This window comes from Varanus komodoensis, unplaced genomic scaffold (assembly GCF_004798865.1).
Source record: "Varanus komodoensis strain SLA01 unplaced genomic scaffold, ASM479886v1 scaffold15, whole genome shotgun sequence".
Classification (NCBI taxonomy): Eukaryota; Metazoa; Chordata; class Lepidosauria; order Squamata; family Varanidae; genus Varanus; species Varanus komodoensis.
Genome location: NW_025335440.1, coordinates 26,694,415 through 26,717,807, shown reverse-complemented (window position 1 = coordinate 26,717,807; position 23,393 = coordinate 26,694,415). Strand labels below are relative to the sequence as shown.

The 23,393-nt window shown below is 41.5% G+C and overlaps 1 protein-coding gene across 1 annotated transcript in view; it reads left to right on the top strand.

Moving 5' to 3' along the window:
- The first annotated feature begins 244 nt into the window (after window positions 1-244).
- ABCB1 (ATP binding cassette subfamily B member 1) overlaps window positions 245-23,393 on the top strand; it is a 42,116-nt gene continuing 18,967 nt past the window's right edge. Inside the window, exons 1-14 of the mRNA XM_044424632.1 lie at window positions 245-380; window positions 1,029-1,123; window positions 2,179-2,230; window positions 4,283-4,427; window positions 7,837-7,882; window positions 9,716-9,907; window positions 10,636-10,807; window positions 11,355-11,479; window positions 13,158-13,329; window positions 17,504-17,617; window positions 18,964-19,074; window positions 20,756-20,881; window positions 22,135-22,338; window positions 23,178-23,348. Coding sequence (XP_044280567.1) covers window positions 339-380; window positions 1,029-1,123; window positions 2,179-2,230; window positions 4,283-4,427; window positions 7,837-7,882; window positions 9,716-9,907; window positions 10,636-10,807; window positions 11,355-11,479; window positions 13,158-13,329; window positions 17,504-17,617; window positions 18,964-19,074; window positions 20,756-20,881; window positions 22,135-22,338; window positions 23,178-23,348 — 1,767 coding nt within the window. The 5' untranslated portion in view covers window positions 245-338. The remainder of the gene's footprint in view (window positions 381-1,028; window positions 1,124-2,178; window positions 2,231-4,282; window positions 4,428-7,836; window positions 7,883-9,715; window positions 9,908-10,635; window positions 10,808-11,354; window positions 11,480-13,157; window positions 13,330-17,503; window positions 17,618-18,963; window positions 19,075-20,755; window positions 20,882-22,134; window positions 22,339-23,177; window positions 23,349-23,393) is intronic.

The following is a 23,393-nucleotide window of genomic DNA, read 5'->3' as shown; positions in this document are numbered from 1 at the left end:
ACAGAGAAAAGAGAGAAAGATGCCAATATTGTATTTCATCAATATTTCAGAAGCAGATTATCTCTTTAAAAAGGCTTCATGAAATAGAGCCTTTCTTAGGGTGGAGTTACAGAAGAATGAGTCAAAAGTGTCAGTCCTGGCTTCGTTAAACATTAGTTGCTTTGAGGGTGGAGCTCAGCATGCATAAACATAATGCTCCAGAGACTAGCCAAGGTCCAAGGAGAGTGAGAACTCTTGGTAACTACCTGTTACAGTAAACTTTTGCCTACTTGATATAATTGAGCAGAATTCCATCCACTGCTCATCAGCAGCCACATCACAAAGCGCATCACTATTGAATGTTTCAAAAAGAAGAGTCAATAAAAAAGAATTCCAATCTGGTAAGTCCTCTCTTTTTCTCTGGATTTCATTTCTTCTCTACTGAAATGCTGTGTTTCAAAAAGCTGTGTGTATGTGAGTGTGTATCTGAGAGAGACAGAGATGAAATCAAGTTGAATGCAGCTATGGAGCAGGATACATTGAAAACTTAATTATACAAATGCAGTCAATGTAATTTGTTTTAATTCTCCAAAACTAATTAAAGGAGATAAGAAAACACTATGAATCTGTACCCACATTTAAGTAGCAACTGCAAAATAAAAATTCAGCAACATATTATTATTTTACTTTTCACTTCCATTAATATTATTTTGGGGGTGCTTCAGGACAGACAGTTCCTAGCGCTACCAATCAAAGGCTGTTCTGTTTTCTTCTCACAGTTCTGCTGTGGCAAGATAAGGGTTTGAAGACTCAAGGGAGGATTGCAAATGGAAACATTCTTGTCTAGACGGCCTACATAACAGGGCAATTGCAGAGTCAGAGCTATTGGAAGAAATATTTTTGATTCAGAAAAAAATAATGAAACTTGGATGGTGTTTGTATTTTCAAAATGGTCTCAAAACATCACCTTGAATGTTTAGTGGTTGCATGTTTCTTTAAGCTTCATATTGGTTAATTTAATTTCCTGAGTGACTCTATTTCCTATTTAGACAGAAATGGCTTCCGAAAAATCAAAGACACACATTAATGGAAAGGCTGCTGAGATGACTGTAACAGACAATGTTTCCGAGACTAAAAGCAAAAAGTAGGTATTTTTCTGCATTTCCAGCTAATGAATTCCTCTGATTTAGGCCTTGTAATGCTTTATACTTTAGAGGCAAAAGTTCTTTGGAAATGTGCTCCCTTACAAATCTAACTGGGATATTTTAGTGCCGGAGTAGGTAAAGAGGTGCCTGCAGGAAGCATTTGCTCCAGGATATTGTTCTTGATGCCGGCTGAGGCGCCTCTGCACTTTTTGAGGTGGAAAAAACATGTTTAAGCCAGCAGCTGCAATTGTTTCAGAGAGAAATGGAAGAGAGAAAGAGAAGGGATTAATGTGTTGACTGGTACCAGGAGGAGAGAAAGACAAACTTCGCTTTCACAGTGCTGCAGTTAACTTTGTTTCAAAGAGTTGCTTAGTGTGCTGCAGTGTAAACCCTACTTCTACTTTGTACTCAGCCCATAGGTCATGTTACTCCTTTGTAACAGTGGCAGCTGCTATGTGGCAGGTGGTGGCTGTACCCTAAAATTAGAAGGGTGTTCTGATTGTTTCACCACCATCAGAGGTCATGATTAGCCTTGGGTAATTCTATCTCAAGACAGGATATTCTATAAGGGAATGATTAACTTGTATGTACTTATATAACCAAGTTGGCAAGGAAGAAAATGGGAAATAACAGCCTGAGAGCTCCTGGGAAGAAATTGTTTCTTTTACATTCCCTGTTTCTTTATTGTCTCTGACATCTGGGGGAAAATAATTCAAAATGCTACGCAATGTTAATATGGTTCTCTTATTTATACTGAGCATAGGTTTCTGGGCTGCTGAGTCCTAGGTCGACTGAGTCTGTTAGGGGGAAATCCAGTGGGGATGCCCACAAGCCTCTGAATGCAGAAGTGTCTGAGGGCCTCCCTGGTCCTCTCATCCAGCAATTCAGCTAGATGGCCAGTCTCAGTGGTCTAACCATGGTGCCTTGGGTGAAGAAGGAAGGAGGCATCATCTCCCACCAGCCCTTGCCTCCTCCCCTCTTGCCCTTTAGCCCTACTCTGAGGTCACACTTAAAAAAAAAAAACCCTGAGAAATCTCTTTCTGCATTTATTCAGGAATAATAAGGAAAAGAAAGAGAAGCCTAAAATGGTAGGCCCATTTACAGTGGTAAGTTCTGCTCCATGTACGTATTGAACTTTAATTGATATACACATATATCAGCTTTTATACATGCAATGCTTATGATTGTTTAACAAGATTTGAGAGATTAGCTGTATGTTCCCAATCTCTCTCTCTCTTCTTCATCCAACCACTTTCTCTTGCATGCAGAATCTTTCATCTTTCCTCCTTACCAGCATTAAGTATTACTACAGTATAATATCTGCACCAACATTAACTATGGTTAGCTTTTATCCAGATTTCATAATCATATTTAAATCTCATTTAAAGCTAACTATTGAAATCATTTACTGTTAATCATGGATTAACATTGATTGAGATGTGACAGTGCTGAAGGAAGGTGAGAATTAAAATCAGGAGGAGAGAGTTTCCTATCACATGTTCATTTCTGGTCTCTTACAAGCAATTGACAGAGTGCCTCCATTATTTGTTATAACTAGGTTATGATGTCCAATATTTAAAAAGTCTGGTATGAGCAAGGACACATGTCTGACTGCTCGCTCCATTGTGCTTTTCTTCAGAAAGAGGGAGGGATTGTAGAACCAAAGTTAATTATCTTCATAGCCTTTGTTTTGAGTGTATATATTAATGCACGTATATGCCTTCTCACCAGTACTGAAATTCTTTTAAATCCGTCTATCTGCAAGACTTCCTACACCTCTTTCATAACCTATCCCAAAGTCAGAGTAGTGCAGAAGTGATAATAGTAGGAGAAGATGGCAGAATGGGTCAAGCTGCACCCGGTGAATGGTTGGGTTCACATGCCTTCACAGTTCTGCAGCTTTACCAGTGGGTCAGGGTATCATTGTCAAAAACCAGCAGCAGAAGCATTAATTATTCTAGAATTTCTAGCACAGATCTGGAATCAGAGGTTGGCATTCCTGGACAAAAGATGAAGCCCATACATGGCACAAGGGGAAAGAGGTTGCTAATATCCCCTGAGCTTAATGGTACTGCTACAACCATCGATACCTGTTGTGTTGCTGCGGGGAGAGTGCCAGCAAGCAGTGGGAATGCATAGAAGAAGAAAACAGCTCCCAAGGCCTGCTTGCTCTTCTGCCCTTGGTCTTTGGCAGCAGGGAGACTGGAACCAGAGGGAGAGGGAGAGCAGGTGGGAAATCGCAAGGAGATGTCCTCCAAGTCCAGGGCTGGCACTGTTCTATCAGACAGCACAAGCTGCTTTGTTCTTTTTGAAGTAGACAAACAACCTCATAGACAGCTTAATTGTCAGGGTGGCTCAGTTTAGCTTTCTGCCTGACATACAGGACAACATGGCTCTCCCTCTTACATGTATGGACATTTACCAGACTAGCAGTTGAATCTTGCTTCAGCACTGACACTGCGACCACAACGGAGGGCAGCGGGCTTGTTTAGGGGGCACAGGGCAGACTGCATGGCACATAAAGGTCTGTTCTATAATTTCCTGCTGCTGTCCCCCCCCCCCCCCCCCCCCCCCCCCACACACACACACAGACATCCCACATCCGCTGCCAGAGATAGCTGCCCTCCTCTGCCTGACGTTGGAGCTGGCCCTGTTGACAGTAACGGGATGTTCATGCCATGAAACAGCATGAACTTGGAACTTTCAATCTACAGTGGACAATTCAGTTCCTTTTATTGCTTAGGTACCAGTCACAGGTATTAACAAAACAAATTCGTTATGGAGCAATTGAGTCATCTCTATTTTTTGCTTCTCCGCTTTTGGCTTAGATCAAGTGTATTTTATTTATTTTTAAATTTGTAAAGTGCACCAATAGTCCAGTGTTGGGCTCTCTGGGCAGCATATGGACTGAGTACTTCCAAGACGCATTCAGTACTTTGTTGCTTTGGATCACAATGTCAATACTTAGTGGCTTCCAGGTAATACAAGCATGACAGTGCGTAAATTAAAACTTCTGTAGAGTTTGCTGCTGTTGCAACTTTGTGTACGTATTTTTGAAATAGTCTCACATAGGTAGGACTGATGGATGGATGGGAGACAAAATTATGTGCACGTTATGGGAGAAATTTCTTTTCAGATATGGATTTTCACATTTTCAGTTTCGTTATTCGGACTGCTTGGATAAACTGTTAATGGCATTAGGAATGCTCTTGGCTGCACTTCATGGAGCTTCCCTTCCACTCATGATGATTGTTTTTGGAGATATGACAGATAGCTTTGTTGGTTCTGGAATTAGTCAACCAGGTAAGAGCTCTATGGAGCAAGAGACTTTCTGAAATACAGTGGAAATTAGGAAAGATGCGTGTCCTCTGAGCAGTGGACCCCTCAGAAATCTACCATAAGCTACAGGTGTCTATGCAGCTAGTATAGGAGTATACCAAACAATGCTTTTTGGCCCCATGTTGACAATCTTACACTGACAGAGCAGGGGTACAGAACCACAGGCCTGAGATGTCTTAGTGAGTTGCTCTGGGAGCCTCTCCCCCCACCCCACCATCCCCATTTTAAAGGGTTGAAATGCCCCTCCTCACACGTAATTATAATATTTTGCCAATTTGTCCCTTGCCCCCTTTGTTTCTGCCCCCACCCACCACTGCAGTGCAAACCACAAGAGTCCTCTAGCATGGCTCTGGGGCTAAAAGGGTAGGATAGCAGTAGCATAAGAGCAATATTGCAACAAAGGAAAAAATAATTAATTGGTACCTCTTTTTAATAGTGTAAGTGTGTTAAACTGTGTGCATTGCTGTGTTTCTTTTATTTATTTGGGATTGTTAAATTATTGCTGCTTTTCTTGGATATCAGCAGTTTTGTCTGTAAAATGTTGCTAGAAAACTGGAATTAAGCATTGATCAAGCTCTTGACTGGCTGAGTTCCCTTGCTGGAAAGGGGTTCTGGCTGCCATGCGCATGCACTGTGTCCGGGTGGCCGTGCACACATGAGCAGCTGCCTGGTTGATGGGAACTCGAGCTCAGACAGTGAGGATGAGATTGTCGTGGAAACTCAGCATGTCCAGACAGTAGACCAAGGTCAGGGAACTTCTGGGGAGATAAGAGCGGGAGGAGCTGGCAGTTCAGGCTGATGAGAGTCAAGGTCAATCCACCCATGCAAGTGAAGAGATAGGGAAAAGGAGGAGGGCTTGACAGTGCAGGCTGATGGGAGCCCCAGTCTACCAATCTGAGGAGAGAAGGTGGAGCTGGAGGCTGGACATGTCTCGTGGCAGGGGCATGAGGCTGGAGAGCTCAGAAGTTTGTTGGACACAGAAGTCCCTTCTCCTGAAGATGTGACATGTTGTCAGATGATAGCATGGTGGGAGGTTCAATCGGTTGAGAAACAGGAAGAGCACAGGTGAGCACCGTTTCACAGTGCTCTACCCTTGAGCGAGATGTCAAAGGGGTTATAAAGAAGCAAGGGAATGATGGATGTTAAGGAGGACTCCGCATTTCACTCTAGGTGATCTCAGAGACATGTAGCAATGAAGTCTATTGGGAAAAGGAGTTCTGGAGTAGCATGATTACTCAGGAGGAGGACCCCAGCTCATGACACTGACTCCCCAAATACACCTGGGAGAAAGAAAGCATGGATTTTCTGCTGCAGGTCATGCAGTTGCACTGTCTAAATCTACCTCTGCCTGCATTGTTACTCTCTTGCCTAGTTCATGGGACAGGCACCCTAATGTCTTTTGGGTCATTATCATTTATTTTATTTCAATACTGTTCAATAGCCAACGCTCCCTGGGAGGCGAACAACAATTCATAAATACAATAAAATACAATATAAAACGAAGGAGTAATAGCATCATAAAATCAAATTAAAAATTAACTCATGCTTTAATGACTAAACAATTAAGACCAGTTCATAGTGCTGGGCCTGCTAAAACAGCTGACACTCCACTTGTGCTATTTGGAGTTGGCGAATGTCTCAGCAAGGAAGAGCAGGCCTAACCTGGTACCAAAAAGATAGCAAAGTGGGCACTGTGCAGGTCTCATTGGGGAGAAGTTGGGGGCTATCACAGAGAGAGCCCTCCTTGTGACCACCTGCTAAATCTCTCTTGGAGGTGCTCAGTTGGATTGCAATGCTAACCCACAAAACATTCATATTACTAAGGGTACATAAGGTTCTGCTCCTCTAAAGTCCTGTAACCTAAACTCTAAAAATGTGAGTACAGTTATTTTGAATAGGGAAATGGAAATTTCCTTTAAGATAGCCAGCTGTTTATTTTTTTAGGACAGTGTGTCTTTTCAGTTGTCATTGTTTTTCTTTTTCAAGAACCCTGTCTTTAATATTTGGTTGGTTTCTTTTTTTAATTACTACAGTGAATATATATATTCTCAGTGCTTTTTATGTAAAAAAAAAAAAAAAAAGGTGCCAGAACTCACGTCGCCGGCTGTAAGCGCGCGACCACACACACCAATCCCAAGCCGAGGAGCAGCAGAGCAGAGCAGTGTCCTGTCACTAGCAGATAGCAGACACAAAAGCAGCCTGCAGGCACTATGTTAATGATGTTTGCTGCTGATTTGCTACGATTCAAAATCACTTCGTAAAATCCATTGGAAACAAAGGTGCCGGAACACCGTTCTGGTGTGTTCTATGACAAAAAAAGCCCTGTATATTCTTATCAAAGTAAGAAACCTTGTCCTGTTAATGAAACCCTAACTTTCCAATGGAGCCAGATCATCATTTGAATTGATTAAATGGGAGAGAGATCTAGTGGAGAGGTATTAGTTTTGCCTTATTTTAATCATTGCTACATATCCTTTATAGCTGTTCAACTGGAAAGAAACTGTGCTCTAAGGTCAGAGCTGGGACTCAACAGTCTGAGCTCCCTCCCTCCACCGTGCAAGTTAGCATGGGAAGAATCACGCTGGATGTGGCTCCAGGGTTGGAATCTCTTCAGAGATAGGCTCAAAGGACTTAGAAGGCCGACAGTGGCCACCTAAGTCTTTTGCAGAGTGGAAGAAATGCAGAGGCAAGTGCCTCTGTGCCCTTCTCTCCTCAAAAGGATGCCCATGATCCTCTCAGTTTGGAGGGTTATGGGTTGCCACATTGAATCATGCAGTGAACCCTGCCAAGCACATTAAGAAATGACTCGTCGAAGACTCAGTTTGCAAACCTGACTGCAGTAGCTAAAAATATTTGTTAGCACTGGTATAGTTATATAAAGAGTGACCCAGAACAGAGAAATGTGTAAGACACAGAATGCTTAGGCTCAAAGGGTGGTTTTGAAGGCGTGATCCTATCCAACCCCAAAACTAAAAGGGATGCAGTGTTCCTTGCACAGAATGCACTGCCCATCCTAGATCATTATACATTTGATTTTAAAGCTTTTTGTGATTAAGAGTATTATCTATGTATTGTATAGATACAATACATAGATAATACTTGTGGGGAGGACAGGAAGATGTCAGGAGAATTGTTCAGATATGAACAGGATGCCACAGGATGTTCTGAACCTGTTTTTTAAAGTGCTACTGGTAAAGTGGCTGTGAGTGAGAACAGTAATTGATGGAGCTATACAAATATTAATGATTCCACATTGGCATCCACTTCCACACTGATGGAAGTACAAAACTATTAAGCGGAACTGGGTTGGTCGTGCTAGCTAGTTCCTTAAGACTGTCTTTAATTGTTTTGATGTTGTTTGTATTCCTTTTAGATAATGTATCTCAGATTACTCTTAGCCTTCAAGAGAACATGACAAGGTAACTTATGGGGGGGAGGGTTAGTTTCTCTTTCTCTCGCACGCACGCACTCACGCACAAAGAACTCTGCCGGTTCAAACCACATTCTTTCCTGTCTAGCATTTTGTTTGCACAGTGGTCAACCCCATGCATATGCAAAAGCCCACAACAGAACATGAATGCAATAACTCCCTCCCACTTCCATTCCCCAGCCACTGGAACTGAGAGGCAAACTGCCTCTGATAGCAGAGGTAACAACCATGATGACTAGCAGGCCTCCAGGAGTCTTATTCACTGTTAAGCTGTACAATCTCCTTTTAAAGACATCCAAGTTAGTGGCCATCACTATATCATACGGTAGCAAATTCATCATTATTATCCATTCTCCTTTGTCCTTTTCTTTCAATCAGCCCTGCATGTCCTACTGTTGAGGCTCATTGGATGACCAAGGTTCTTCTTTCTTTACAGAGTTTAGACCCGGCAAAATGATATTCATGTCCATCCTGTCTTTCCTTTTTGGTTTTCTCCTAAGCTAATAATCCACAGCCGTTATCATCTATCATCACAGGGAACTTGCTCCATTCCCTTGAGATTCTCAAGCATTGTGCATTATCCAAGATCCTTATTAATGTTTCCCATTTTAAAGGATGCATTATTTTGCTTAATATAACAAAGGAGGAGTTAACCTAGATAAAGAAGTATTACCACTATTATTATGTATTGAACTTGTATGCAGCATCCCTTAGCTATAGTTCTCTGAGCAGCTCACAATACAACAAAAATAAAATTCAGTTAACAATGCATTTCAATAATATGTAATAAAACATATATAAAAACAGAAAGCAACTAATAAGAAGGGGGACAGAAAAGTTTGACATTCAATGAATAAAACCATTTTTAACATCTTTTAACTAAGAAAGAATAAAATTTTAACTGCCAGACAACAAGATAAAATTGTGTGGCAGCTAAAATTCATAGAATGGCAGTAGCAATAATAACACAAATATAAACATAAAACCAAGTCAATACAACTTGTCAATGTAATTTTGGAAATAGAACATTTTCAATTGGTGTCTAAAAGAGATGAGAGAAGATGCCCGGTGGTTCCCTAACAGAAGTGAGTTCTACAAATGCACCATCCCATTTTTTTTTAACTTCACTGATCATTTTCTTATTTTTCCTCATTCATTTTATATACTGCTCCCTTTTTCCTCCCTTCAGGTCTTGTGTTGCGACGTCAGTATAATAGACATGCAGTAGTTTTGATTATAACTCATTATTCAGTGACAACCTACATTCAACCCATACTCTGTCCTTGAGTGTAGGTTTTCATGTTGTCAATAATTAAAACTTAGAAGCATTTCAACCATTTAAAAAGGTGGTAGGAATTTACATAAACAAGGTGACCAGCAAACAATTGGTGGTCTGGGGAAAGGGGGTGCCTTTTATATTGCCACCTATTAGTTATGATGGCTATATGCTATTTCCGGGATCAGAGACCGCCTGTCTCTTCACGTTGACCACCAAGAAACAACCACAGGAAACAGCTATTAGCCCCATATCCTGCTGTGAGCTCCCCATTGGCAGCTGGCTGTCCACTTTAGGAAACAGGATGCTGGACTAGATAAATGGTTGGTTGGACATAAGGGTGGTTCTTATGTCCTTTTTAAAGATAATATCTTTAATATGTATATTTTTATTTTACAAAACAATATTAACTGTTCCTACTGAACCTAGTTTCTACTTTATGGACGCAAATACAGCAGCTTTTCCTAAAACCAGTTTGTCTTAGTGTTACTGAAGACTGACACCAATGCTTCTCTTGCTTATGCTTCTGCGACATTGTACTTCCAGATATGCATACTATTACACAGGACTGGGATTTGCTGTTCTTCTGGCTGCCTATGTGCACATTGCATGTTGGACGCTTGCGGCTGGCCGCCAAATCAAGAGAATTAGGCAATATTTTTTCCATGCCATCATGAGGCAAGACATTGGGTGGTTTGATGTAAATGATGTTGGGGAACTAAATACTCGACTTACTGAGTGAGTATGTATTTCATGCTTGGTTAATGCATTTTCTTCAACAGGGAACCTGATTTTAATTTTGGGTACTACTGGCCTGATTAATTCGTTGTACAAAGCAGATGTTCTTATGTACTGGTAAGACTTTAGCCACTGAGACTTTAAAGAAAGCTCCCAGTATTGCTCAGATCAGTTTTAAAGAGAGAGAAGCAGCAAAGCTGCAGCTCTGAAGATGTGCACAGTCTGAACTGCAAATGTAGCAGTCGTCTTTGCCTTTACATGACAGGGAGGCTCAAACATTAGAACTGCCAAAGCAAAATGCATGTGTAAGTTTGATTCCATGTGCTTAGGACTCAGTATTGAAATTTATTCTCCCCTATTGTTTTAAATTAGCACAGCAGAACTAGGAAAGTTGTATTATCACCAATTGCTCTGTCGTGAATGGTCAGTTTACTGATCTTGCATAAATTTGACCTTCGCATAGTACAGCATTATTTTTTTCTTAAAGCTATCAGATGATATCTATAGTTCTGAATCACTTTGCAGGAAGAGAATTGTGAAGCTAAAGAAAATACCTGCTTGTTTTGGTAAAACATGCAGTGTATCTCTGGCATAATATGTATATTTTTATAGTATGTATGAATTCAAACCATGTTGTAGCAGAACCATCAGAAAATATTGAAAATGCATTTTAGTGTCCCTCAGTCCCTAAATATTATCCTAACCAATGTGCTTTAACTTGTTTTTAGCGATGTCTCCAAAATCAACGAAGGAATTGGTGATAAAATTGCAATGTTGATTCAGGGAGTATCTTCATTCGTAACAGGATTTATAATTGGGTTCATTAAAGGATGGAAGTTGACTCTCGTCATCCTTGCCATCAGTCCTGTTTTGGGGCTTTCAGCTGCTCTCTGGGCAAAGGTGGGTATAATTTTGCTGAAAGGTAAGAGCACACTGCACAGTCCCCATTGATCAGCTGAGAACAAACATGCAGTGGGGGTTGTTCCTCAGTTTCAGGAGGGACCACTATAAGGCTTGAGAGCTACCTGTAGGAGGAAAAGTCATGCAGCACTGGGTGAAACCTTCCTGGAGGTGGGCTGAGTAGCTCTGGTGGACTGGATTCGACCCATGGTCTCTTCATTGCTGGGCTCCAGTTCCTTGATCTAGAGAGTACCTTTCTACTACTCTCCATATGTTTTAGATATCACTTCCCACCTGCTCCAGCCAGCAGAGTCAATGTTCAGGAACCCTGTGAGGTGTAGTCCAAAACATCTGGAGGGTACAAGGTGGGAAAAGGCTGTACTAGTCAGTGTGTTGGCATAAATTGTTCCCAAATTTCCCTTGCTTCCTTTCTGATAGCCAGATACATGGTTTTTGGCAAGAAGTGCACTGGTAAAGGGAATGAAGCAAGGGGTAGTCCTCATACAGTATAATCTTGAACAGCAGGACCTCTTTTGCTTTCACACAGGTTCTTACTGCATTCACCAATAAGGAGCTTGCTGCCTATGCAAAAGCTGGATCAGTTGCTGAGGAGGTCCTGGGAGCAATTAGGACAGTGATAGCTTTTGGAGGACAGAAGAAAGAAATTGAAAGGTCAGGAATTGTTTTGCTATTGATTTTACACTGTGTTGTTCAGAGTAGCCAAGGAAACCGCCTGCAAGTCTGCCCTGCAGGAAAATTTGGTGGGCAGCTTGCTCACTTAGTCATTCTGTAACTAATGTTTGCTAGGATCTGCAGAACCCTCAGCCAACTCCCACTGCTGTACTCCTAAGACTCGGAGAAAGTGGCTGGGGATGTCTCTGCAATTTGTTCCATATTGGTAAATAATTGTAATTGCACACAGCCTAAGGCTGCAAATCTCTGTGCATGTTTTCCTGGAAGAAGGTTCCATTGAACTCAATAAGGCTTATCTCTGAGTAGCATGGATTTCACCGGGCAGAGCAATCCTGCGGCTGTTAGTGTTGAGAGAGCCATAGGATTACAGGGGTCTCCCAGTTTCTCTTGCAGCTGTCATGGAGAGAACCATACTTCTATGTCTCAAGGGTGGGTGCAAGAACAACCTTGGAGATGGGTGTTTGGGGTATTCTGCAAGGTAGGGAGGAGAAGAGGCTGGTGCTGCCAAGCTATGACACATAATGTATCCTGGTGGTGGCTCAACCTCCTCCTGCTGCACTTACATGGCCCAAACTGGCAGCTTAAGGGCTTTGCAAGTGGGAGGACCAGAGATGTGACCTTCCCCTTTGCACTTCTCCCATCCTGCGTAGGATGCATACAATCCTTCGAGTTCAGAGGGCTATTGGCTCTGAATCCCAAAGAAATTGTGCCTTTAAGAGTTATGTCCCAGTGGCTAACTTTGTACATTCTTACTGTATGCTGTCCCTGGGAAGATAGAGGTGGTTCACCAGTTTTTAACCATCTCCCAAAGCCCCAGGATCACCAGAAGACATAGAGAAGAGAGAATCATTTAGTTAGTAGATGGTCATGGCAGCATTTGCTTGCCACAAACTTGCTCATCTTCTTTTCTTTGGATTGAATGAACTGCATACGTTTCTGTTAAAGAACAAGTAATTGTTGAAGAACAAGTAGAATAAGTGATCAATTAAGCAAGTACTGAAGGATCACTTTTTGAGTAGTTCTTTATTTACAGGATTTGTATACTGCTCCATATTCAAGGTGCTGGTTATTACCTATAAAGTCCTTAACGGCTTGGGATCTGGATACCTGAAGGAACGCTTGTGTCCATATTTGCCCTCCTGCCCCTTGAGATCGGCAGCAGAGGCCCTCCTCCGGGAACCCTCCGTGAAAGATATTAGGAGGCAAAGTACCCGGAGGAGGGCTTTCTCTGCAGTGGTGCCCCATCTATGGAATGTGCTCCCCAGAGAGGTCTGTCTGGCGCCATCGTTATTTGTTTTTCGGCACCAGGTTAAGACCTTTTTATTCCAGCAATATTTTCATAATATTTTAATATTGTCTTTTCTATGTTTTTAACTGCAACCAGTGTGGGTCAGGAATTTATTTATGTTATATTTTATGCTGTAAGTCGTCCTGAGGCTTTTTGCGACAGAACAGCATATAAAAATTTTAAATAAATAAATATCTAAGCAGATTCCAGAGTAGTGAATTATATTAAGAACAACCATACACAATAAATGAACTGAGTATTGTTTTGTTTTAAAGGGACAGTAGCAAACATTGATAATTAAAATGGAAAGAAAATGTATTTTGCTGTCCAATGCAGACTAATTTAACCATCTTGCTGTTCTTCCTTTAGGTATCATAAAAATTTAGAAGATGCTAAAAACATTGGAATAAAGAAAGCTATTACTGCCAATGTTTCTATGGGAATTGCTTTCTTATTAATATATGCATCATATGCATTAGCTTTTTGGTATGGAACTACCTTGATAATAGATGAAGGGTATTCCATTGGAAAAGTACTTACAGTAAGTGTTAATAAACAACTGTACAATTTTCTTTTTTCCAGCAAAATGTCCAAATTCAGTATTACTGAAAGATTTTTATGATGCTAAAATACATTTACAAATTTATGTGCATACTTGAAGCTGTGTCTTTTCTCACTCACATGAATCATAATATAATTACATCTGTAAAGCCTTTGTGTTTTACTCAGAGGGCTTTCCTGTATGGAGCATTTATCAAGCACGGATTATTTGCAATTCATGGTTGTTTACAAATTCTGAGAATAATGATATGCCACAAAATTTTGGCTTTTTTTACAGCAGGGAAAATGCAGCATTTATCAAAGTGTGGTTCCTCTTGCCTATTTGCACTATTCTGCTATATCACAGAGGCACCTAGAGAATATGTTGTGGAAAACCAAGGAAAGAAAATCTAATGTGATGCTCCAATTTCAATTCTGTCCCAGAAGTATACTGAAGATAACTGCTAATTAACAGTCTCTTGTCAGAGCAGGAGTCAGAAGATCAGGATTCAAATGCCCTCCCAGCTGACAAGTCAGCTGGCTACCAGATCTTGGGCCAGGACTAGCCTGTCAGCCTATTTTATTTTATTTTATTTTATTTTATTTATTTTTCGATTTATATCCTGTCTTTTTCCTACAATGGGCTCAATAATAGTATTGTAGAGAATGAGGATCCAGTATAGGGGAGGCACTGCAAGAACTGTGCAGTGACCCTTGGAGAAAGGAAATGTAGCATATCTTTCCATGCAAAGTAAGCGGCAATTAAGGCTGAATTCAATCGTTTAAAGAATTCTGTTGGGATGTTGTACCTCTACTTCAAATTTGTTTGCAATTCCAAACTGGTCAGCAACTCCGATATAGAGCTCTAACAGGACTGGCTTAAGACATTTGAATTTCTAAGATCAAGGGTGTTTCTGGGTGAATGGCTGCAACCATTTCTAGTTATAATGTATTGTGTAGCTATTATGCTTTATCCTTCTTTCTTCTTGTGACAAAACAAAGCACTAAGATGGAAGTGGTGGTAGGAAAATACAGAAGGGTTGCAGAGTAAAGACAATGACATCTGGATCACCTGTAAAATCCCTTCCCATTAAAATAATCCAGTTAGGATTATTAGCACACACACACATGTTTACTAATTAATACAGGGCACATTCCCTATGAAATCATTTAGCATAAGGAATCACGAAATTTGTTGGCAGTTGGCTCAGGACAGGCAAAAGTGCTTCTTCACATCATAATTAAGTTGCAAAACCAGCTGCTGCAGGATGTAGTGGTATCTATTGGCATTTCAAGGTGATCAGAGCCATTCATGGAGGTTAGTTCTACTAGCTGAGATTGCCAAATTGCGTCTTCATGTTCAGACTCAATATGCAACCCAAATACCAGTTGGCAGATGGGCCAGATAGCAATCAGAGAGGGCTATTACCTTCCCATCTGGCTTGTGGGCTTCCCAAAAACATCAGGCTAGCCATGGTGGTAAACAGGATGTTGAAGTAGATGGACTTTTGATCTGCTCCATCAGAAATGGTCTATTGTTCTTGAGAAATGTCGGGAACTGCGGCAGGTAGCCCTAGGCCATTATTTGGCTCAGTGTCCTATTGGTTTGCTCAGGAGCCCTCTCCAGAGGCTCACACACCATGCATCAGATGTCTCTAATACTCCAATCTGTACCTCGTAATGGCTTTTGGCTTCTACCATCCTGAAGCAACTGCTCCACTTTGCCTTCAGTGGGCCTGCACAGTTTGGGAACGTACCTTTGGACTCTTTTGATTATTTGTCCATTTCCGTTGCTTTGACCTTCCCTAGTGCAAGTCTATATTTAATTGACCTGATTGCTCAATGCCCAGGAAGTTGTCTTCCGCCTTCCTTAATCTGCCTGAGGTTCAGCTCCCACTGGTGTAACTACAACAAGTGTGTCCTGCCTTACCCTCTGGCCCCACGCTTCTGCTTCCTTTCTTTGTTCAGCCAAGCATTATGTCAATACAGCCCTCTTGCCAATTTCCACACCAATTCAAGTATTTAGGCAAGACAAAAGAAATTGTATGTTATGTTTTCGGGAGGCTCCACATATCTCCCCCTTACAGACTAAGCGCACTGTGAAAGGGTTTGCGGGCAAGCCACACAGTGTTTTTCAATTTCCCCATCCTGTATTTTTGCACGCCAAGTGTTGGAGCCTGTTTTAACAAAATATGAATATATATGAAGTTGCTCTAGATTCCATTAATAACACTTATAGACATAGGAGCTTTTTTGTTGATTTTTTCCTCTCTGTTGATTTAATTGGTTGTAGTTTGAAAAGCTAGAAAAGGGAGCAAATGAGTTCATCCCAAGATATGCTTCCTCATTTCCATTGGCTGTTGAGCTATCAGGCACGTTTGTTGGATTGGTAAAATAAGGAGGGGGTCCATGGCTGCTGCAAAAGAGCCTTGAAGGGGCTACGGGAAGAGATCATGCTTCCATTGGGAAGGAGGTGGTACAACTCACAGCTTAAATGTCAAGGGCAGATGAACAAGAGGGCCAGCAGGGAGTCAGCTGGCCTCCAATACTGTGGGAAGCCAGAACATGCCTGGAAAGAACAGGAAGGGGGAAAGTGTAAGACTGCACCCAGAGTGAGGAGTCAGTTGGCAAAGGAAGTATAAAAAGACTGGCCGTGGAGTTACAAGAATTGCCTTAAAGGTGAGGGCTTGATCATTTGAGTTAGGAACTTAAGCTACAGTACTCCAGGTGCAGGCTAGACACAAGGAAGAATTTCCTGACTGTGAAAGCAGTAGGACAGTGGAACCAGCTGCCAAAAAACCTTGTGTGCTCTTCCACACTAGAGACATTCAGGAAGCAATCAGACAGTTATCTGAGTGGGATGGTATAGCTGGCATTCTGCCCTAGCAGGGGGTTGAACTCAGTGGCCTTTTTGCTCCTTCTGTCACAACTGTTCTATGATTCAGTCCAAGATCAACTTCTTTTCATGAGATCATAATGTATTGATGATCTAGCACAAAGCTTGTTTCTTTTGTTGTGTATTTCTGCAATACATTGAATCTGAATTTTAAAGTTGCCCTTGCTTGTTTGCATTACCATCATAAAGTAAATAGTTGGAAGATTGTGGCTGTACTTTCCTCTGAAAGAAGAAAGGGAGAGATGCCTCTGCACTAAGATTAGGTGGAAGGTGCTTGGGTTGGTGGCTGTGAGATGTGCTCTGAAACTTAGATATTGGCACAAGTTTCTGCTGTGTAGGTTGCTTTTAAAGCTTTCATGTAGCAAGTGGCACCAAGTTACCAAGGACTCCCATATGGCAAAGCGTAGCATGGCAGTTTAACCAAAGGTGGTACAAAAACATGAAGGTGCAATGGGACTTTTTATCTCATCAATATCTTTAAATACTGGAAGTTTTTCCAATTGATTTTAATGGGATGTTAACAAGTCAAACAATTTCTGGATCGCATTCTTTATTCCTAGACCTAATTATCTCAAAAGAGAGTGCCTTTAGGTGGCAATGTATATAACCTCACTTACTTCAAAATGAGGTAAGGCCTGTGGTTCTAAGGCTGCTTGCTTTCTTTCTGTGGCGTGGGACCCTACATTTTTTTCCCTGAACATCCCACCATAAAATGCCAGTGTATGAAATTGTGAGTTGTCTGTGCAAGTGCAAATTAATCAGCCAAATCGCAGAAAGAAAGGGGAGTGCATTGCAGGCAAGAGTACCTTTTTTTCTTTTTTAAAGAAATAAAAAAGATGCTTTTCTCATACTCTTAAAAAGAGGAGAAAAGTAAGGGTGCAATACTATATTTTAGACTGGAAAGGGGCCACATGGTAGCTGGAGAATGCTGGGAGATGTAGGACTTTTCTGTCCAAACAAGCACAGCACTGAATCCAAAACTGCAGCGGATGGGGGCACAATTACAGCAATGCATGTTCCTTTGAAATGAGCTTGTATTTCCACTAATTTTTTCTTGTATTTCCACTAACTTTGTTACGGCTGCTTTGAGCTTGTTCCCTGGATAAAAGGGCTCTATGGAGAGTGTTCCTTTCCTCTCAGTCTTTGGTACATACATTTTTCTTTTGGACTGAGATTCAGCCACCTTCCAGCAATATGATAGTGAACTTATTTCACTAATAAGGAATTCACATTCACAAATATGCTTCTTTTTTTTTGTTCTGAAATTGTTTCCTTTCAGGTCTTCTTTTCCGTGCTAATTGGAGCATTTTCCATCGGTCAAGTGACGCCAAACCTAGAAGCATTTGCTGCTGCAAGGGGAGCTGCTTATGCAATATTCAATATCATAGACAATGTAAGTATCCTTTCCAGAGCCATGGCTTGACATCACAGAGAGCCAGGAAGTCTGAGATCTGTTACATGTTTGTAATCCACCCTGGCCAGGATCCCAATCCCACAGTGTGACCCGCTCCACTGCCAAAGAGGTCTCTGGGCAACTCCCAGTGTGACAAAACACACCAGAAATGAAGAGAGCTTTTAACAGAGGTTTCTGATAAAAGCCAAGTCGAAAATCCCCTGGGAATGCCCAGACCCCCTGAGTCAATGTGTTCCACTTCTTTGAATCCCAGCCATTATATCTATTGCTCATGGCCTTTTTCTAGTTCTTGAGGAAAAGCTATATAAATGGAAACAGCAAGGATCAGGAGCTGTAGGATGCCATCCTATGCATGCTTAGATAGAAACAAGTCCTGCAACTCCCAGCATTCCCTGGCCAACATCTTCTCTTCCAAGCTTGCATAGGATGACATCCTGAAAAGCCAACGTTTATTAGCCAGGCCATGTGAGAATAGAGCTTGATTTGCCTTTTTCTGCCTTTGCATGGTCAATTGGGATCACTCTTCTGAATATAAAGAAGGGTGCTAATTAAGAAAGATCATGGGGCTCCAGGTTACTTATGGACACTTTGGTGCCTACCAAGCTTCCTACCCTTGAATTATTTTCAACTTCTTTTAGTCTTAAAACAAACAAACCCTGGGAGATCCTCCAGCACATTGTACTTAGATGCTTGGAAAAGTTATTTTTCCTTCAGTTGTACCAGTTTGACTTCTGGGAGGTGCACGGTCTATGACCAGCTTTGTCCATCAAGGCAGCTCTTTTATGAATGGGCAGAGCAGCCATTTTGTAAGAGTTCCCACGACACTCTCCAAATGTCCAGATATGACCATCAGCACAGAAAGTTCAGGGGACACCCAAATTAGGGACTCCTTTGACTGGCCAAATGACTGGGGGCAGTATGTACCTCTGTGTACAATGATGATGGCTAAAACTAGATGCAACATTATATATGTTCTTTCATTTAATATGTTGGTTGTTTTTAAAATGCAAATTATCACCCAGGAGGTGATAATGATCAGGGTTTCTCTTCAAAAACCCTATTGCACGTACGGAATTGGAGGCCAAATCTTTGTGATTTGATAGCCCAGTATGGCTGGACCATTCGTTATAAGTCACAGGCAGGATGGAATTGGACAGGCACAGTCTGTTGGAATGCCTGAATGCTACTGGTGTAGAGAGCAAAAGCTGTGAAACTCTACGGGTCTTGGCCATAGGAGCTTACAGTCAAAGAGTTTTCTTAACTTTCAAGCTGCAGGGAAATTAAACTGACCAGATTTTATTTGTATGTCATTTCCTTCTATGTAGCAACCTAAAATTGACAGCTTTTCAGAAGCAGGCTACAAACCTGACCATATTAAAGGCAATCTGAATTTCCAAAATGTGCATTTCAATTACCCATCAAGACCAGATGTCAAGGTACTGTGAGTTAAACTGATACAAATTTTCACTGCTCTTCTTTAACCCTTAACTGTTTCTTTTTACATTTGTAAGGGAAAATCAGCTACATAGTCCAGTGTTTAAAATGTGTGATTAAGGTTATTTGTCATTAGGGTTAACTTGTCTGCTGTAATTATTCTTGGGACCATGCCCTATCAGAGCTGAAGCACATTTGAGGCCCACTGGCTCTCCTACTGTGGGAATGTTGGAAGACTTAGGAGGGACATGTTTCCAGGTATAAAGATTGGATTGGATTGGATTTGGGCATTCCACCAACTGGTCCATTTGTGCGAGTTCCTGAGCCAAGAGGGCAGCTGCTCATAAGATACCATGTCAAAAGATACCGGCAGAAATTTTCTTCTTCCACTGAAGTTATGACCAGACCCCAGGACTGCAAATAGTGTTGGTCCTGATTCTTTAGGGCAAGGGTGGGTAGAAGGTACATCTCCAGATGTTTTGGACTTCAGCTCTTGTAATCTTTTCCCAGAATGGCCAATAATCAGGAATTCTAGATTGTTGAAATCCAAAACCTTAGGAGATCTTTCTGTTGACTTTTCTTCCACAGGTCCTCTCAACTAGATTGCTGTAATGGGGTTTCATGTAACAGTCTGGGTGGTGCGAAGATGGTAAAGGTCCACTATGGGAAAGGGTCATAACTGTAGCAGAACACATGCTTTATCTGCAGATGGTTCCAGGTTCAATCTCAGGTATCTCTAAGTAGGACTAGGAATAACTTTTGCCTGAAACCCTGAAGAGCTGTTACCCATCGGTGTAGCCCTGTCTTTTTCAGCCTGATGCCCTGGCTACAGGCAGCCCCACACAGCATGCCCAATAGTCAGGAATGCTGGAAGATGTAGTCCAAAACATCTGGGACTGGGCGGGCACTAGGTTAAGAAAGGATGAACAAGGTGGACCAATGGTGCATCTCACTAGAGACAACTTTCATCATTCCTAGAAACTATCTGCTAAGTAAGAACAGGCTAGTTTCACCTGCAAAGGCAAATGTACAAGTCATCTTTATGTTGGCATAGATCAGCATTCCCCAACCTTGTGCTCTCCAGATTTTTTGGAAAGTAAAAACTCTGAGTTTTCCTGACCATTGGTTATGTCTGTTGGAGTTTTGGAAGACACTGGGTTGGAAAAAGCACAGAATTTAAACAAATTTCTAAGATTTCAGTGTGAATCCACTCAGAAAGGTAGCAAGCTTCAGTTCAGTGTAATTGAAATGTTCAATTTCAGTGAAATTGAAATTACTATTCATTGGCTCAGATAAGCGGCAATGATAAGCTGAAAACTTTGGCCACATCTGTGCTGTAAGCTGTATTACATTTCATTGCTGGGTTTTGGGTGTTCTGAAGTTAATCTTGGCTTCCTTGGTGGTGTTGCTGTTGTTTTAAAGATAGACATGCTTCTCCACAGAGTAGTGGATCTTCCAGTCTGAATAAATGCAGTAAGAGCTACTCCAAGGCAATTGCCAGTATTTTTGCCAAAATAGCATGTCGTAGCTGATCCTATATTGAGTATGTTCCATTATTAACCTTATTTCTCTTTGAACTTGCATCACAAATGTGATTTCTGCAGGCATGGATACTGTGCAATTTTGGCAAGTGGAATATATTTGACGATGGCTTGTGACATGCCTGTCTGTTTCCTCCTACAGGTTTTACAGGGCTTGAACCTGAAGGTGAACAGTGGCCAGACTGTAGCACTCGTAGGCAGCAGTGGTTGTGGAAAAAGCACAACAGTCCAACTGATACAGAGGTTTTATGATCCTGAGGAAGGCATAGTAAGAACCTTGACCAAAGCCTGTGAAATGCTTGTTATGTTAAACACTGGCATTAGATGCCTCAATATAGTTGACTTGTTAGGAAAGTATGTGCAAAACTCAGTTATCCTGCTTCAGCCATTATTCAGTGTGAATAATGTGGAAAACATTATTTTGCTCCAAAATTCCACCCAATATTTCAAGTTGGCTTGAATGGAAGGGTTGTAAATGTAAGGAGCAGATTTTATTTTTAGTTATATTCTGGTTAAAAAATTCACAGTGGCTTAGAAAAAATTCTCAGAGTTCATAAAATGCAATAAGAAACCAGTTCAAATTATTAAAATTTTATACATTTAAACTAAGAGGAGGATAAAATGTTTTGGCATAAAAACTGGCAGGCAGAACTTTAACCAACAAACAACTCAGAAAAAAATAAAAAGCTTTTTTTTAATGTTTCCTTTATTGAATATTAAACAAACAAAAACAAACATTTGGAAGCATGCATTTAACATTATCTATATTCTTTTCCTCTCCCACCGCTAGATTGAGTTACATAAAATAAAGTCTGAGGTCCTTCAGGATGCATGTTGGTTATAATAAAAAGGTCTTGATTTGTTATTTAAAGTTTAAGAGAAAGGGAGCCACCAGACTTTCGAGGAAAGAAAGTTGCACAACCCAGTTAGCACAATAGAAAAGGCCCTATTTATGCTCCATTGGAAAATGAGGTTACTCACCAAGCAAGCTCTCAAAAGAAATGGTTGGCAAGTCCGGGAGCTGAAGTACAGCGGGCTTTCCTTCCTCCTGGCTCTGCAATTCCAGCTGTCCCTGGCCCCACCTCCACCACGGACAACGACCCTCTTGGATGCTTTGTTCCACTTTAACATGGCCAGCCCTGCCATTTTTATTTCATTTTGCTCCTCTACCTCCCATTGGGTAAGGTAGCTAGAGTAGTTTATGGGATAGCTAGAGTAAACAGCCTAAGCATAAGCCCATTATGGAATGAAAATACAGATATAAGCATTCGTAAGAAGTGTGTTTATGTTGGTCAGCAAATATATAGGCAACTCTCCTTGGATGGAATTTGATAAGATATTTGAAGGGCTTTCACACAGGAAATAAATGGAAGCCAAGGTGGCATAATATCTTCCCATAAAGTGCATTCTGCATGCATGATAACCTTCTGACTTTTATTTCCTGCTTTCCTGTTCTGATAGTTTGCTTATATTTACCTCATTCATAGAAATTGCTGCTATATGATTCTTTTTTCATTCTAGATCACCATTGATGGTCAGGATATCAGGACCCTAAACTTGCGGTATCTGAGGGAGATTATCGGTGTGGTGAACCAGGAACCGGTGCTGTTTGCAACCACAATTGCCGAAAACATTCGATATGGTCGTGAAGATGTCACCATGGAAGAAATGGAAAAAGCTGTCAAAGAAGCCAATGCCTATGACTTCATCATGAAATTGCCCAATGTGAGAAATTAGTATCTCGTGCATGTTTTGTAGTTCAGGGAATCTAATGCCTTACGTGCCAAAACTCTGATAGATAAATATTGCATGGGAATGAAGCTACACTAACCTTCTTAAATCTGGTGCCCTTCGGATGTGTTGGACTACGACTCCCAGCATTACTGACCATTGCCATCCTGGCTGGTGCTGATAGGAGTTGAAATCTGAAAGGCATCAGGTTGAGGAAGACACAGTTTTCTCTAACAAAACAACCACCATTTGTGGGAGAGGGCTGAAATCTGAAAAACTCCGTAAAGCCCTAAAACAGGAAGTCCTGATTTATCTTGCACCATCAGTGCTTTACACAACAACATACAAAAAGGAAGCAATTCGTCCATGGAGCTGAAAATTGACACCAAGGTTTGTGGCTGCAAGATCAGTGGAGCAGGATCTCTGCCCTAGATTTCAGTCTGAGCTGTCGAAAGCTATCCATGGTGCTGAATCTGTTTGGAAGATAGGGCTCCCTACCGTGTGTGCTCATTAGAAGGTCAGTCTAAAATCTGGACTGGGCACACTGACCCGCTTACATTGGAGCAACCAGCCTGCATTGAAATTAAGCACAAAGAGTGACAATGGGAAGAGGGAGAAAGTTGAGGGTGAGAGCGGAAGACCATGCATTCTCTTCAGTGACTCATGGTTAGGCCTGTCCACCCTACTTGTGCAACTTAGAAGTGAATGGGAAATTTTTAAAAAAGACCAACAGGTATGGAACACAGAGAATTTTCTGGAAGATCCCAGCAGCAGCAGCATTTACTGGTCTGGATAGGTATCGATAAATCCATGCATGTGTTTCTGTCTTGCAGAAGTTTGACACAGTGGTGGGGGAAAGGGGGGCCCAACTAAGTGGAGGACAGAAGCAGAGGATCGCGATTGCCCGGGCCCTTGTTCGGAATCCCAAGGTCCTGCTGCTGGATGAGGCGACGTCCGCTTTGGATACTGAAAGTGAAGCTGTGGTGCAGGCAGCACTGGACAAGGTCCGTCCTCATCTGCAGGCCTCATATCAGGGATGGGCTATGGAT